General features: G+C 48.7%; 1 protein-coding gene across 3 annotated transcripts in view; it reads left to right on the top strand.

Moving 5' to 3' along the window:
* Window positions 1–16,847, top strand: part of LOC116912103 (up-regulator of cell proliferation) — a 43,842-nt gene extending 26,995 nt beyond the window's left edge. For 2 of the 3 annotated variants that reach the window (XM_032916000.1, XM_032915998.1), the window contains exons 2-6: window positions 6,578–6,604; window positions 6,980–7,050; window positions 9,278–9,328; window positions 9,550–9,588; window positions 13,594–16,847. In XM_032916000.1, coding sequence (XP_032771891.1) covers window positions 9,295–9,328; window positions 9,550–9,588; window positions 13,594–16,178 — 2,658 coding nt within the window. In that variant the 5' untranslated portion in view covers window positions 6,578–6,604; window positions 6,980–7,050; window positions 9,278–9,294 and the 3' untranslated portion in view covers window positions 16,179–16,847. The remainder of the gene's footprint in view (window positions 1–6,577; window positions 6,605–6,979; window positions 7,051–9,277; window positions 9,329–9,549; window positions 9,589–13,593) is intronic. The other variant, XM_032915999.1, reaches the window with a different exon arrangement.
* The last annotated feature ends 273 nt before the right edge of the window (window positions 16,848–17,120 follow it).

Here is a 17,120-nt window from a genome sequence, read left to right as displayed (position 1 = left end):
TTGTTCTGCATGTGTGTATGCGTGAGTGTGTGTGTGTATACGTGTGTGTGTATGTGTGTGTGTGTGTATGTGTGCGTGTGTGTGTGTGTGCGCGCGTGGTGGCACTGCAGGGCATGCCACAGGGCACATGTGGAAGTCACCTCCCCTTCCGCCGTGTGAGTCCCCGGGATGGAGCTCAGGCCTCTCCTCCTGACAGCCCACACCTTCACCTGTGGCACTGTCTCACCGCCCCTTATTCTTACCTGTTTAGTGTGTGTGTGTGGCATTTGTTTGTATGGCGTGTATACCCATGTATGTGGAGACCAGAGGTCCATGTTGGGTGTCTCTTTAATCACTTAATTACTTTTCTATTTTGAGTTTTAATCATGTTTACATGTACGGCAGAGTGTGGGTTTGTGCATGAGTGCAGTGCCCAAGAGGCTAGAAAACCAGGGCGCCCTGGCTCTAAAGTTAAAGGTAGTTGTGAGCCACCCTAGTAGCAGGGGCACCCAAACGCAGGTCTTCTGCAAGAGCACACATGCTTTTAACCTCTGCGCCATCTCTCGCCCCTTGCTCACTTTTCACTGTATTCCACGACGTCAGGGTCTCTCGCTGGGCTGGGAGCACGCTGACCCAGGGAGGCTGGCTAGGTGTGAGCCCCGGGACCTGCTCCCACAGTAAGGAGTAGCAGATGTGTGCATCAGTGCTTGTGTGGCAGGGACTTAACTGACAGCCATCTTGGGGCTGCTGTTTATTGCTTTTGGAGCCTGGGGAGGGGCCTGTGGTTCTTGTAAAGGCTGGGCTTTCTGAGCCTTGTGAGCTCCCCTTCCCTCCAGGAGGAAATGTCTCAATTTGGAGGAAATAAGACACAACCGATGATTTCAGCCCAGCCCTAGCATCGGTGCTATCATAATCTGACTAATGTTCTCCCAATAAGATATGTTGAAGCCGGAGACCCCTGTGAACGTGGCTTTGGAAACTGGATCCTTGTAGGTCTGATTAGTTAAAATGAGGTCTTATACAGGATTAGGGCAGGCTCTGGGGTAGTATGACCAGGGCTTGTACATGGAAAAGAATCAGGCACATAGAAAGAAGGCTCTGGGGCTGGAGAGATGGCTCAGCAGTTAAGAGCACCAATTGCTCTTCCGGAGGTCCTGAGTTCAAATCCCAGCAATCACATGGTGACTCACAACCATCTGTAATGGGATCTGATGCCCTCTTCTGGTGTGTCTGAGGACAGCTACAGTGTACTTCTTATACATAATAAATAAATCTTAAAAGAAAGATCGCTGTGAAGATTGGGTTAATGAGGTGACAGCTCTTGAAGCACATATGCTGTTCCCTGTAGCTGGTGTCACAGGGTACTACTGTTGTATGATGGACTTTTCCTGGGGAGATGCAACACACACATCTGTTCACCCCAGATTGTGAGGCCCATGACAGCAAGCACTGATACCACGGAAGTCCAGTTCGATGAGCCACAGAGTTTTATTGGGTTACTTTCAGAGAATGGGTAGGGGGTTACTTATATGAGCGGAAATGACTCAAGGACAGCGGTATCACCAAAGCCCACCGGATCATGGCTGAGAGCCCACAAAGCTGGGAGCTAAACACACTGCATGGCTACAGGAGGCGGATGGTCCGAGCCTCTCCTGCCTCTTCCGGGCTGCTGGTCTGGTCTCAGACCCTTCTGTGCAGCTCGACTCGTCCAGGAGAGCCTCTCAGCAGTCTCTGCTCTTCACTCCTGGGAGGGAGGAGCCAAGCGAAGACTCGGTTTCAGGGACTGTTGAAGCTATTTTAAGTTGTTTACTCTCTGTCTTGAGGGAGTTTTTCTGAAAGATGGCGTGTTCCACCTTGTCCCAGAATGTCCTCATTTCCCTTTACAACCCCTGTCTCAAGACGTTTGCCTCCAAGTTGGAAGATTTGAATCTAGGAGGAGAATTGCTGTATAACAGCTCTAGAGACACCTGACACAGTGTTTATCCTTTCACTGCTGGAGGCTTTAAAATCCCAGAATTCTGAAGGCTGACGACATCTGACGTCACTGCCTCTTCACCTGTCGCTGTCCTTCCAGTGTGTCCAGTTTCCCTCTCCCTACCACGTCATGACTTATTCATCTTTTGTTTATTCTGAGTCAAAATCTTACTCTATAGCTCAGGCGGACTTGAACTCAGCAGGTGGTTCAGGCTGGTGTCAGACTTAGCCATAAACCTCCAGCCTCAGTATCCCAAGAGCTTGGGTTACAGGCATGAACCACCGTACCTGGCTGTGACCTCATCTCTGTCTAGCTAATTAGACCAGCAAGGATCCTGTTTCCAGTTAGGATCACACACAGTTCAGTCCTCAAGACATATCCAGAGGGGTTTACATATTTCAGTCTCATAAAGCCAGGCTTTGGGGCAGGATAAATTTCTTGGGATATTATTTTAGTTTAGGATAAGAGTCCACAGTCAGCATCAAAGAAGAGGAACCTTGAACTTTCTTGCCACTTTCTGGAATTGTAGGGCATAAGGGGAAGGGAACGTTAAAAACAGAGGTGTTCTTACTACCCAAAGCAGTCAGTAACCTATCGATGTGTGGCTCACCTGTGCTTGTCAACTCTCAGCACCACTTCGATGAACCGAAAAGCTGAAAAACTTTGCAAACTCATAAAAAACAGAGAATGTGCTAAAAAGAAACCAGCTGACTTTTGGGTTCCAGACATGTTTGGTGATATGGGCAGGTCTTTGCCACATCTCTCTGAGCCCTGCTTCCTACCTTGTAGTGTGGATTCGGGGGTTTCATGAGCTGCTGTAAGGCACCATAAACTGGTTATAGCTGATGATTCTGGGATATAGCAGGTAGGTTCAAGAGATTTGGTTTCTGGTGAGGGCCATTTCTCTGTGTCTGCAGGGGGAGAGTGGGCCTCCTCTTGGAGGTCACCAGTCCTGTCACATGAGGGCCTCACCTTGTAGCCTTATTTCCTGCTAAGTTACTTAAAGATCTCAAGTCCAAATTAATCACATTGGGTGAGGACTTCAACATACTAATGTTGAGTAACACAGTCAGTCTGTTGTTCGAAGGCATCATGAGTTCAGTGAGGCACAGGAGCAGAGATGGACCCCCAAGCCTTGCTTTGCACATCTCTGTTGACATGGTTTGCAAGCTAGAACGAAAACACAGAACGTGCCAGTGAGCATGGTTAGGAGGTCATTCTTTGCTGTTTGCTTACTGCTTCCTGGTGTGGACTAGAAAGGGGTGAAGTCTAATTCCTGTTTTGAGTACTGGCCAGCGTGTATATATATATATGTCCTGGGATGAGTGTCCAGCCTCGGAACATGGCTGGAACTATGTCTTGAGCTGTAGAAACCTGTTGTGTGGCTTAGCCTGTCTGTGATCCTCTGGCAGTGTTCGTGAACCTCTGAGGCAGGCAGGCCTGCAGCCTCTGTTCTGAGGGACTATGTTTAACCGGACACACTTCTTTTATATGTTACTTATTTAGTGTGCATGCGCACGAGTGAGAGTGTACTTGTGTGCATGCAACAAACACGTGGAAGTCAGGAGACAACATTTCCTTCCTTCCATCATGTGGACTGGAAGGATTGACCTCAGGTTGCTGGGTTTGGCCGCAGGTACTGTAACTTGCCGAGCCATCTCACGAACCTCCTCACAGTCACTTACTCTCGTCCTTTTGTGCCCTCCGAGACAGGGTCTGTGCAGTCCCGCTCTCACACCAGGACCTTGCACACGCCGTGCATATGCAATACCACTGAGCCCCAGCCCCAGCCAGACTGCTGTTAGCTTAGGGCCTCTTCTGTCATTTAATAAACCTGTTCTTGGGAGTTTCTCTAATCACCTTCCAGCGCTCCACCTCCAAATGCCGTTGTGCTGGTTTTAGGCTCTCAGCGCAGTGACCTCTGAGATACCAAGTGCATTCAGTGTGTAGGGAGACTAGTTGCTCGCTTCCTGGTGCTTTCCCCTTAAACCCTTCAGTATCCGCTTCCTAAGAAATAAGATACTCCGTTATATAACCACAGCATTGACGGGACCTACATTTCATTTTCACCTCACCCCAGAATTCCTTCCTCAGGATATAATCTAGGATCAGCTGCTGCGTGTGGTTTTCTGGAATGTTCCCTTTGTATTTGAGGTACTTTATCTCTCGTGCTCCGGTAGAAGGTCACTGGTCTTCAGTGTGCTGTGGGGAGGCCACAGAGGGCACACACTAAGGTCTGACCTCATTATTAAGATTCATTCGGCTCAGCTTGAGCTCTGCTGTTGGGTTTTCCTCACTGGTACTTCCTAGGGAGACTCGAGACAGAGCTAGCACAGCGGAGAGATGTGCTGTTCTCGTTCGTTTGCTTTAGAGACAGGGTTTCTCTGTGCAGCCCTGGCTGTCCTGGGACTCACTCTATAGACCAGGCTGGTCTGCAGCTCACAGAGATCCACCTGCCTCTGCCACGCCTGGCCTGATGGCTCTGTTGGTGTTCCTCCCCTGCACTTGTACCATCTGTTTCTTGAGCTGTTTGTTACGTATATGGACAAATCATTTTGTTCTTCAGTGTTTGTTTCTTACTGCTGTTGCTGGTTTGGAGACAGTCTCACTATGCAGGCCCAGGTGAGCTCACAGTCATCCATCTGTCTGTACTTCCTAGATTGTTTACCTTTTGAGAGTTATTTATACATAGCAGTGTTTTGCGTGTGTGTGTGTGTGTGTGTGTGTGTGTGTGTGTGTGTGTGTGTGTGTTATGTGTACCATGTGTGTGTCTGGGGTTAGTAGAGGGCCCCTGGAATTGTAGCTGGGGATAGTTACACACCACCATGGGATTGCTGGGAATAGAACCCAGGACCTGCAAGACCCAACGATGCTCATAACCACTGAGCCATCTCTCCAGCTCTCACTGGTTTTAATTACCATATTTCATTTTTTTCCTGCTCATGTTATCCCAGCTTTGGCCAGTGGGAGACCCTTGGGCTGCTACGTGAATGCAGAGACATTCTCCAAGACTTTGCAGAGAGCTTCCTTACCCACACGCTCAAGTCTCTCTCCTCTCCTTCTCAGTCCTGGTGTTAGCCACCATCTCCAAGGAGCCCTTAGTTCTTTTAACATGGAATGACTCTGAAGGTATGGGGTGTTCACATTGCTTACTGCTGTCTTTGCTTGCTGACTCGTTCAGCAAACACAGGAATAGACATGTACATACAGACATACATAGACTTAGGCACGGGACACATACATATGTATGTAGAGGCCATAGTTTACCCAGACACCCCTGCAAGTTTTTTTTTTAAAGATTTATTTATTATGTATATATAAATACACTGTAGCTGTCTTCAGACACACCAGAAGAGGGCATAGGATCCTATCACAGATGGTTGTGAGCCACCATGTGGTTGCTGGGAATTGAACTCAGGACCTCTGCAAGAGCAGTCAGTGCTCTTAACCGCTGAGCCATCTCTCCAGCACCCCCTGCGAGTTTTATAAATTTTGCCCAATTTGTGTGTTCATCTTCCAGTTAGAACCAGGCTTGCTTGCTCTCTTTAAAAAAAAAAATTTGCGTGTGTGTGGCATGTGCTCAAGAGCATGTGTATTGTACATGGGTGCGTATGCACATGTGCACACATGTATGCGTGTGTGTGTGTGTGTGTGTGAGTGTGCGTGTGTGCGCACGTGTGTGTGCACGGGCGCCCGTGTGTACAGGCACTCTTACGCCACAGTGTACTTGTGGAGGAGTTGCTTCCTCCTTCCGCCTTGCTTTGAGATGGTGCCTGTCGCTCCTCTGCTCTTGCTATCCTCTTTTCTACCATAGACTGGCTGGCCTGTTCTCCCCTCTCTCCTTTACCTACCGTCTGGTCAGAGGAGTTCTGGGCAGAGGAGTGCTGCTACCTCTGGCTTCCCCCCTGGGTTGCCAAGACTGAACCCAGTTGTCAGGTTCATGAGGCAGGGGCTTTCGTCTGCTGAACCCTCCTTCTGGCCCATGTTGTTTCTACGATACACCTAAAATAATTTCGAATTTTAGAATTTTATTTTATCTTTGGATTCAGGATGTAGCTTGGAACTTGTGATTCTTCTGCCTTGCCTTCTGTAGTGTCGGACTGGGGAGTGAGTGGGTTACAGAGCGTTTACCGTGTGGGAGACCCTGGGTTTGTACCTCAGCACACACACAGTGAAAACAGAGGACACGCCTTCTTGTCTGCACTGTTTGCTTTCTACAGGGATTTGCTCTGTCGACCAGGCTGGCCTGGAAATTGAGATCCTCCTGCCTCAGCCTATAAAGTTCTGGGGTTACAGGTCTATGCTCTCCCACACAGTTCTATAGTGTAGACATTTTTGTTCTGTGTCCCCTAACTTTTGATGAACATTTCTCTATCTCTTGCAGAACATACAAAATTTTATCATATTTATATCATACTATTCTGTAACTTGATCCCTACTAATTTGTGTACCTGAAATTGGCTGTGTTCACAAAAAGAAGCCCAAAGAATGTTTTGTGCTGGCCATAGAATAGGACTGAATTCCCTCTCTTTTACTGGACTTGTAATGGGCACAAAGCTTTTGCTCTTGAATGTCAAGCTCACATCAACGTCTTTGTAACTAAATCTTATTCTTTTCCCTTAGGATAGAAGTGGAATTACTGGTCAAAGGGTATGTATCTTACATCTTTGTGAGTGGCTGGCAGCTGTGTGAGTGAGTGGTGGCATTTCCAGGCTAGTGTGTCTCCCTAGGGCTGTCAATTGGAGTCGTAGTGCGTATTGCATAGGGGCCCAGGATCAGCTCCCAGGTCTGATTTCAAGGATCTAGGATGTACCCAGCGTTTGTAGCTCTGAACGACTACATTGTAAGGATATGTGGATGTTCCCTCTAGATGAGCAGTATGTGCTCTTTAGCACTGAGCCATCTTAACAACCCGAGGTTGTAGTTTACAGACGCTCCCTGAGAGATTTTATATACAGCCAATTTGATTAGGCGAAAGTAATAGTGAACTATTTTAATGATAATTTTCTTCTCAAAAATCTTCAGGCATTCAGACCTGGGAGAAGTGGCCCCAGAAGTAAAACCTTCAGACAGCCAAACGTCTGTGGCAATTGCAGGTAAGATTAGACCCGTTTTTAAATAGGGTTCTTCTGGCTGTGGGATTCTGCACTCTGACTTGGCTGGGGATCGGGGGCCTCTAAAGTAAGCCTAAGCTCTTCTTCTTCTTCTTTCTGTAGAAAGATTATTCCATCTCAGCTTCTTCTGATAAAAATCTGGAAGTCGTACAAATTCTAGATCTTTATTTGAAACATAGATATATACTATGCAAATATTTTATCCCATCTCTGCTCTCCCATGTGTGTCTGTCTGTCCCTGTGTTTATGTGTGCTAGTGTATGTCTCTCTATTGTGCGTGCGTGTGTGCGCATGTGCGTGTGTGTGTTTTGTTGCTGCTGGTGCTGGAACTCAGACCCAGGGCCTCAGATGGCAGTGGTAAGCACCGTGCCACTGAGATAACCCCTAGCTCTGTGTTCAGGCTTTTTAAGACGAGCTCTCGCTAAACTGCTTGGCTGGCTTGGAGCACGTTATGTAGGTCAGGCTGGCCTCAGGCTCACAGAGATCTGGCTTCTGCTTCCAAGTGCTGGGAGTAAAGGTCACCACGCCTGCTGGTTTTCACTTTTTTGGTGTTGTCTTTTGATGCACAGATTTTTTACTTACCTTTTGCTTTGCCAGCTATGTTTTTAGTATCACATCGAAGAAACTAGAATGAAGTCCAAGGCTGTGAGGATTTTCTTACAGGTCTCCTAAGAGTTTCTTTCTTTTTTTTTTTTTTTTTTTTTTTTGGAGCTGGGACCAACCCAGGGCCTAGGCAAGCACTCTACCACTGAGCTAAATCCCCAACCCTGAGTTTCATTGTTTTTAGTTCTTATGTAGACTGTCCATTTTAAGTTAATTTCTTGTGGATGGTGTGAGATAGGGGGCGACCTATGAACTTTAGCCAGCACTAACAGTGGTGATGCGTCCATTTAGTGCTCAGGAACAATATCCTACCTTGATGGAAAACTAGCCAGAGTGCGTTGGACGCTGTGATGCTCAGGGGGAGACCACTCGGTGCCAGTGAACGTACTTCAGTGCTCCACTTTGAGTCCCCCACGTAGGCTTGGAGCAGTTCTCACAGCATGGGACTTCCACGGTGTAACCTGGGCCACACACTGCCCTTGTGTCCAGTGGAGTATGGGCTGGCCACTGAGTCACAGTCACACTCTCCCTCACCCTTTTGATTTTTAAGACGTGTTGTTAAGTTGTCCATATTGGTCTGGAACTCTGTGTAACCTCGTCAGTTCTTTAACTTGCTACCTTCCTGATGAGCAGCCTGGGATTACAGACATTCCTGCCTCTAACAGATTACCAACCCTGTGTAGTGGTGCACACCTGCTATCCCAGCATTCAGGAGTTGGAGGCAAATGGATCTCTGTGAGTTCAAGGCCATCTTCACCTACTTCACAAGTTCTAGGACAGCCAGAGCTACATAGACCTTGTCTCAAACAGCAGCAACAACAACACAAAATTATATGTATGAGTGTTTTGCCTGCATGTATGTTTGTACACACATGTGCACAGTGCCCACAGAGGCCAGAGGAGGGCACTGGATCCCTGGAATTGGGCCCAGTGTTAGGGATTGCACCAGGCCCTCTCTGTAAGAGCATCAGGTGACCTCTTGGTTTCTCCAGCACCTATTCTGGGCTCTGATTTTCTTCTAGTTGTTCTTTCTTTTCATACTGCATTTTGAATTCCTAGGGAATTTTTTTTGTAGTATCTTACTTTCACTTTGAGTGACATTTCTTTTTTTTTTTCTTCTTCTTTCTTTTTTTTGGAGCTGGGGACCGAACCCAGGGCCTTGTGCTTGCTAGGCAAGCACTCTACCACTGAGCTACCACTCCAACCCCTTGAGTGACATTTCTTAAAAGATTTATTTATTTATTTTCTGTGAGAACACTGTCACTATCTTCAGACAAACTAGAAAAGAGTATCGGATTCCATCAGATCCCATTACAGATGATTGTGAGCCACCATGTGGTTGCTGGGAATTGAACTCAGGACCTCTGGAAGAGCAGTCAGTGTTCTTAACCACTGAGCCATCTCTCCAGCCCTTAAATGAGATTTTTAATTGCTGGACATTGTGGGTTGATGCATGAGTCCTTCTGTGTTTTCACTCATACCATCCTGCTTCCAAAGTTACACCTTCCTCAATTTTTTTTTCTTCCTGATATCATGTTCAGTTCAGACTTCATAGACAGGTTCTAGCTTGCTGATGAGGTGAAATGCCTGTGTCCTTTCTTTCTAGATTTGGAATGGAGAGAAATGGAAGGAGATGACTGCGGGTTCCATTATGGAGGTAGGGGCTCCAGGACTTAGACACACTGGGCTGGGGAAGGAGGGTGCAGGGAAGAAGTGAAAGGCACTAGGACCCGGTGGCTTTACAATTTATGTTGTTAGGATTCCAGGAATTGCAATTGCGGTTTTAGTGGAGGCTCAGGCTCTACTTAAGCTACTTCCTGTCATCCAGACGCACCCTATTGATTAATCCCCTTTATTTTCCATTGCTTTTTCTTACAGATGGTACAAATGAGGCTCAGGACAATGACTTCCCAACAGGTATTCAATTTCTCTTTCTAGCTTTGCATTCTGTTGAAGGGGAGGACGGTATGGGTGGCTAGTTCTCATACTTGACTCCATCAAATCACCCCTTTATGAACTATTAATAATGTTGCTAGAAGAAAACCACTTGGTGGAAGTTACTAGCTAGAAAGTAACCAGTGTTTCCTTTAACTTGCTACACCTCCACGGCGGGCCTTTGTAGGCAAAGGTGTGTCTTATTTTTAACAAGCTCCTGAAGTTACTCCAGTGCCCAGCTAGCTACATTTAGAAACACTAGCAATAGCTTTCTTCGCTTATCGGCAGACTTGGACCTAGAGCTGCCGAATGGTGTCCTAAGGGCCGTGTGGGGTGTGGTACTACATAGAGAATGAGGCTGTTGTTCTGTGGTTTTCCCACATTGCTTTGATGGATCATGCTCTTAAGCAATAATGGTTGATGTACATCCCTGGCTTCATTTGGTCAAAGAAACCCAAGTAATATAGAACTTCTGTCACAGCCCTGTCTTCCTGTGTAGTTCTTCTGTTGTTATTTATCCATTTATTCTTATATTACATTTGTGTTGGGGCTGCAGAGCTGGCTCAGTGTTGAGCACTTGTTGCTCTTGAAGAGGACCTGGGTTTGGTTATTGTGCCCTCTTCTGGCCTCTTTGGGCACTGCATGCACATAGTGTGTACACACACACACACACACCCATGCACATAAAAACAAAACCTTTTTTTAAATTACATTTTTAAAAACTTACTTTTTATATTTGTATGCACATGTGCAGGTGTATAGAGCTCAGAGGACAATTGGAGAATTTATTCTCTTCTACCACGTAGGAACGAGGATCAAACTCAGGTCATCAAGTTTGGAGGCAGCTGGTTTTTTTTTTTTTTTTTTTTTTTTTTTTTTTTTTTTTGGTTCTTTTTTCAGAGCTGGGGACCGAACCCAGGGCCTTGCGCCCAGGCAAGCGCCTACCACTGAGCTAAATCCCCAACCCCGAGGCAGCTGGTTTTATCTGCTGAACCATATCATCTGGCCAGTTGTTCTGTTTTTAAAACAAATTCACAGCCCCTTTGAAACTTCTCAAGTGGGCCTTCAGTCGTATTGCTCTAGAACTTGGAGCCCTGAGCTGACAAAATGTCTCAGGGGTAAACGTGCTATCTGCCAAGCCTGGTGACCAAAGTTGTAACATTGGGATGCCTATTAGTTTGTCTCTGTACATATGCCATGGCTCATGCATGCAAATAAATTTACAATTCTGGGCCCTAAAATCAGTGCTATGGGACGCTTATGGTGTTGTATGCCCAAGGTAAAGGCAGGAAAATTGAATCCATTCACAGGTTTGAGAGAAGACTGGGGAACACCCTCATTCCTCCTCCAGTCTTGAACAACAACAACAACAAAAAGAAGAGCTAGCTATCACTCAATGGTGAAATGCTGTCTAGCATGTGGATTTTTATCTCAGTACTACAAAATAAATACATACATGCATACTTACATTAGTAAATTGGTAAGATATCAGGCCAAATCCCCAGAACAGTGAGAACTTTGTGAGCATCAGCTTATAAACATCTGCATTACAGAGGTTGGCGTTTGAATATCTTAATCATTCTGTCTACAGAGCAACAGTCAGCGCCCAATGCTTACTGCATGAGCCAGGGTTCTCTAGAGTAACAGAGCTCAGAGAGTGAGTCTGTGTATGTGCCTGTGTGTGTACATATCCATCTATCTATGTATCTATCTATACATACATATGACATAATATATATGTAGTTGTTCAGTCCAGAAGGCTGGAGGTCTCAGCTGGTCCTCAGTATATGTTGGAATTCTCAAGAAGTGGGCTCTAATGGCAGTGAAGCAATGGATCTGCCAGCAAGGTGAGAGCAAGTGGCAAACAGCAAAACCTTCCTCCTTCTGTGTCCTTATATAGACTTCCAGCAGAAGGTGTGACCCACACTGGAGGTGGGTCTTCCCAACTCAAGAGATTGGATCAAAGGTGTTTTTCCACCTCAAAGATTTGGATTAGAAGTGGTTCTTTTCACTTCAAATTAAGCAAAAATCTCTTACAGATGTGCCCTCCACTTTTGGTGTTAGTTAATTCCAGATGTCAAGTTGACAACCAAGAATAATAATCACAGTCACTAAAAGGCAAGTGTTACAGAGGGAGTGGTGGCCTGCAGATATAGTCCTAACAATTTCAAGAAAAGCGTGAGCTACGTAATGAAGCTGTCTTCAAAATATCAAGAGCTTCAGGCTGGAGAGATGGCTCAGCGCTTAAAAGCACTGACTGCTCTTCCAGAGGCCCTGAGTTCAATTCCCAGCAACCACATCTGTGGGATCCTTTGCCCTCTTCTGGTGTGTCTGAAGACAGCTACAGTGTACTCATATACATAAAAGAAATAAAATGTGTTTAAAACAGTCAAGTGCTTGCTGGGTGTGGCAGTACATCCCTGAGACAGGTGGGTCTGTAATTTGGGGCCATCGTGGTATAAATAGATTAAGAATAGCCAGGGCTACAAAGTGAGAGTCAAGAGAGCCAGGGCTGGATAGAGCGACCTGTCTTAGAAACAAAATAAGACAAAAAACCCAGAACAAAAATAAAACTTAAAAATAAAATGATAAGGGCTAGAGAGATGGCTCAGTGGTTAAGAGCACTGACTGCTCTTCCAGAGGTCCTGAGTTCAATTCCCAGCAACCACTTGGTGGCTCACAGCCATCTGTAATGGCATCTATGTCCTCTTCTGGTGTCTGAAGATAGAGACAGTGTACTCACATATATAAATTAAATAAATAAATCTTTAAAAAATAATAAAAAGTTAAATATATTTGCCACATCTTGATCTATAACTAAGGTTGGAGATAATGACTTAATGGTAGAGCATTTGCCTGGCATACAGAGGGTGCCCCATCTTCAGCGCCAGAAAAATCCCAATTCACAGCATAAGCCGGAGCCCTGAATTGCTGGCCTTAGATTTGCAAACTCTTGCCAAGATATGGTTGCTATTTTCTTTTAAAAAATCTTCTCCAGTTTCTTGACAAATAAAGAGCATTTGAGAGATAACCTGGAGTGTGACTGGTGAGTGGCCATACCCCCTTGGGAATTTCCTGTCGACACTTTTTCCTCCAGGCTCCGAGGCAGTCCCTTGCCGTGTCTCATGCTGGTCTTGACTTTACAGCCAGAATTATAGGTCTGCCATGCTCCCAGATTCCTGATTGGGCTGGAGCATGAAGGGGTGGGTGACCACGTGGCCTGGGTTGAGATCTGAGAAGTGGAGTTTGCACTCAACACCTAGGAACATGTGTGCTCTCTCTAGTCACTTAAGGTCCAGCTCTGGCTTAGAAAAACTCGAAAAACTAGAAATCATGGCTTCTACATGAACGCTCTTGATTCTTAAATCTAACTCCTAAGTTTCCCCACCCACCTCCTTTTTTTCTGTCTTAGCTATGGTCTTATAGTGAGATCCTGGCAGACCTGGAATGCCCTGTGAAGACCAGGCTGGCCTTGAATTCATAAGAGATCTGCCTGCCTGCCCCTGTCCTGTCTCCCCAGTCCTGGGATTAAAGGTGTGCATCGCCATGCCTTGGTGCAGCTTAGTTTTACCTATGTGTGGGTTTTGTCTCTGTGTGGGTGCATGCATGTGAGTGCTGGTGTCTGCAGAGGCTGCAGGATTCTCTGGAGTTGGCGTTATAAGCAGTGTGAGCTACCTGGCAAGGGTGTTGAGAACTGACATCGGCCTTCTGATAGAGTAGTGTGTGCTTTTAACTACCGAGTCATCCGGCTACCCCATTTCCCGCTGTGTATTCAGTGTCTCACACATGATAGTTGGGGGTGCAATTGAGACAGGATTTACCCTCTACCCTGATCACAGGTCAGCCCAGCATATTCGGGGTCCCTTGGACCTACATCCTATTCTCAGAGATGTCCTCCAACCCTTCTCTGGTCGTCTTTTCCTACCCAGCTCTGCTCTGGCCTTGACTGAAGGCTAAACATTTATGTCTCTGTTTGTTTTTGTACAGTGGAGAGAAGCAGGCTTCAGGAAATGCTGTCCCTGTTGGGACTGGAGACATACCAGGTACAGAAGCTCACCCTCCAGGACTCCCTGCAGATCAGTTTTGACAGCATGAAGAACTGGGCTCCTCAGGCTCCCAAGGACCTCCCCTGGCATTTCCTCAGGAAGCTGCAGGCCCTCAACGCTGAAGCCAGGAACACCACCATGGTGCTGGACACGCCTCCAGAGGCCTGGCCTACAGAGAAAGGGAGCCAGACGGAGGAGGGGATGATGTACTGGGACCCGGCTGAGGACGTCGCTGCTGATATCTACTCTTTCTCGGAGCTGCCCATGCCCGATACACCTGTGAACCCCCTCGACCTTCTCTGTGCCCTCTTGCTGTCTTCAGACACCTTTCTGCAGCAGGAAGTCCTGCTGAAGATGTCCCTCTGTCAGTTTGCACTCCCACTTGTGTTGCCCGATTCTGAAAACCACTACCACACCTTTCTGCTCTGGGCCCTTCGGGGTGTTGTACGGACATGGTGGTTCCAGCCCCCACGGGGCCTTGGGAGTTTTCTTCGAGAAGACAGTGTGGTCCTGTCCAGGGTGCCCACGTTTGCCTTCGTTCGCATGGACGTCAGCAGCAACTCCAAGTCCCAGCTGCTCAACGCTGTCCTCAGCCCTGCCAGACGGCAGTGGGACTGCTTCTGGCATCGGGACCTCAACTTAGGTACGAATCCCCGAGAGATCGCAGACGGGTTAGTAGAGATCTCCTGGTTTTTCCCCAGTGGTAAGGAGGACCTAGATGTTTTCCCGGAGCCCATGGCCTTTCTGAACTTGAGGGGTGACATTGGGTCCCACTGGCTGCAGTTCAAGCTCTTGACAGAAGTCTCCTCTGCTGTGTTCATTCTGACTGACAACATCAGCAAGAAGGAGTACAAACTGCTGTACTCCATGAGGGAGTCAACTACAAAGTACTACTTCATCCTGAGCCCCTACCGGGGGAAACGGAACACCAACCTGCGCTTCCTCAACAGGCTGATCCCCGTGCTGAAGATCGACCACTCCCACGTCCTGGTGAAGGTCAGCAGCACTGATGGCGAGGGCTTCGTGAGGCGGATCCGAGCCATTATGTGCAGCGTGGCTCGCTCCCCCTGCAGGAGGATGTCTGTGGAGGACATGGCTCATGCCGCACGGAAACTAGGCCTCAGAGTTGACGAGGACTTTGAGGAGTGTCAGAAGGCCAAGGACCGGATGGAGAAGATCGTCAGGAAGATCAAGGATGTGGACGCCTACAAGAGAGACGAGCTGCGGCTGCAGGGCGACCCTGCAAGGAAGGCAGCCCAGGCCGAGAGGGAGTTCTGTCAGCTCCAGTGGGCCTCGGAGCCCCCAGAGAAGCACCGGGCTGAGCTGAGACGCCGGGCCCTAGAGCTCCGGGTGCAGCAGAATGGCCAGGAGCCCACCTCGGGGGTACAGGAGTTCATCCTGGGAGTAAGCAGCCCCTCCCCGAGTGAGAGGCAGTACTTCCTGAGATGGATGGAGTGGGGGTTGGCCCGACTGGGCCAACCACGGCCAAGACAGCCTCCAGAGACCCTTCTCACCCTGAGACCAAAACTCGGTGGGCCCTCGGACTTGAATGAGCCACTCTGGCCCGAGCCCTTGGGGGTGGAGCACTTTCTGCGGGAGATGGGGCAGTTCTATGAGGCGGAAAGCTGCCTGGTGGAGGCAGGGCGGCTGCCTGCTGGCCAGAGGCGCTTTGCCCACTTCCCAGGTTTGGCTGTGGACCTGCTGCTGGGTGGGCTGCCCCTGGAGCTGGTCGATGGGGCCACTCTGAGCATCCCTGTTCGATGGGTCACTGGGCTTCTCAAGGAGCTGCATGTCCGCCTAGACAGGAGATCTCGACTAGTGGTTCTCTCTGCCCTGGGGGTGCCGGGCACAGGGAAGTCTACACTCCTTAACACCATGTTTGGCCTGAAGTTTGCCACTGGGAGGAGCTGTAGTGCCCGAGGGGCCTTCATGCAGCTCCTCCCTGTAGCTGAGGGCTTCAGCCAGGACCTGGGCTGTGACCAAATCCTGGTAATAGACTCTGGGGGTTTAATCAGTGGGGCCTTGGCCTCTGCTGGAGACAGGTTCGAACTGGAGGCTTCCTTGGCCACGCTGCTAATGGGGCTAAGTAATGTCACTGTGGTCAGCCTAGCTGAAACAAAGGACATCCCACCAGCCGTTCTCCATGCGTTCCTGAGGCTGGAAAAAATGGGACACATGCCCAACTATCAGTTTGTGTATCAGAACCTTCACGACCTGCCTGTTCCCAGTCCCAAGCCCAGAGACAGGAGGCAGCTCCTGGACCCGCCCAGCGACCTGAGCAGGGCCGCTACCCACTTGGAGAAGCAGGGTGGTGGCTTCCGGACACTGGCGGGTCTGGCCGAGAGGCAGCACATCTGGCACATCCCAGCCCTGTGGCATGGAGCACCACCTATGGCCTCCGTGAGCCTGGGCTACAGCGAGGCCATTTTTGAATTGAAGAGATGCCTATTAGAAAACATCAGGAATGGCTTGTCCAACCAAAACAAAAACATTCAGCAGCTCATTGACCTGGTGCGGAGGCTGTGACGGTTTGGACTACAGGGCCTCTTGCCTGTTGTGACAACAGCCAGTAAGGCTGCGCGCGTCTGGCACCTGAGGGTTGGCTGGTACTTGCTGCTCATGGGGCAGCAGGCCGTGATAGCCGGGGCTGAAGGGCCCCTTCACAGTGTTAAGCAGCAGCCTCCGACTAGCTCAGAAATACCGGAGTCACCGGAGGTCGGGGTGGGGTGATGCAAGCAGTAAGTTGCTCTCCGTTCCTAACCCACGACAAGGCTCCTGGCAATTGGCCCTCTGGGTAGCTGCTCCTCCATTGGCCCCTGAAAGTAGGGCCCAGCTCCCTTAGTCACTGCAGATGCTGGCAGACAGGGATATTTCGGGTTGTCCCAAGGAAGCAGAAGCCACACAGGTAGGTCCTTCATGGACCAGCCGTGAAGGTTTTGGTGATGAGGCACCGCCATGGCACTGAGCTTGCACCGGTGTGTGGAGCACTCCGACCCTCGCCCAGGAAGCGCTCCCCAGTCACCGTCTGTGGTTCCAGCACTCTCATCCTTCCTCAGCACCTCACTGCACATCGTCACCTATGTTACCGTCCGCCCCTAGACTGTGAGCCGCTCCAGGGCAGGGCCGAAGCTCTCGGTCCCCAGGGCCTGGCACACATAGGCGCTTAATAAATGTTTGTTGAATTAATGAGTTGAATGAATGTGCAAACGATAGTAGCGTGAGGTTCTGCCTCTCCAAGCCTTCACTGTCCTTGTGCTCGGGACAACGGCCTCTGCCTGACGAGGGTCCTGGGGAACAGGAACGGGGGAAAGAGTACCTTCCTATAACCTCAGCACGGGAGTCATTGCCCCATTTTATGGTTGCCAGAGGGAAATCTTAGACTGCACTACCCCTGAGTAGCAGGACAGAGAGGATCTGCTGTAGATTCTGAAATGTCTCCACAGCAGACTAGCCACTGCTGGGGACAGA

This window comes from Rattus rattus, chromosome 11 (genome assembly GCF_011064425.1).
Source record: "Rattus rattus isolate New Zealand chromosome 11, Rrattus_CSIRO_v1, whole genome shotgun sequence".
In the NCBI taxonomy this organism is placed as follows: domain Eukaryota; kingdom Metazoa; phylum Chordata; class Mammalia; order Rodentia; family Muridae; genus Rattus; species Rattus rattus.
Note: the sequence above shows the minus strand (reverse complement) of the source record. Positions and strands in the feature narration are given on the sequence as shown.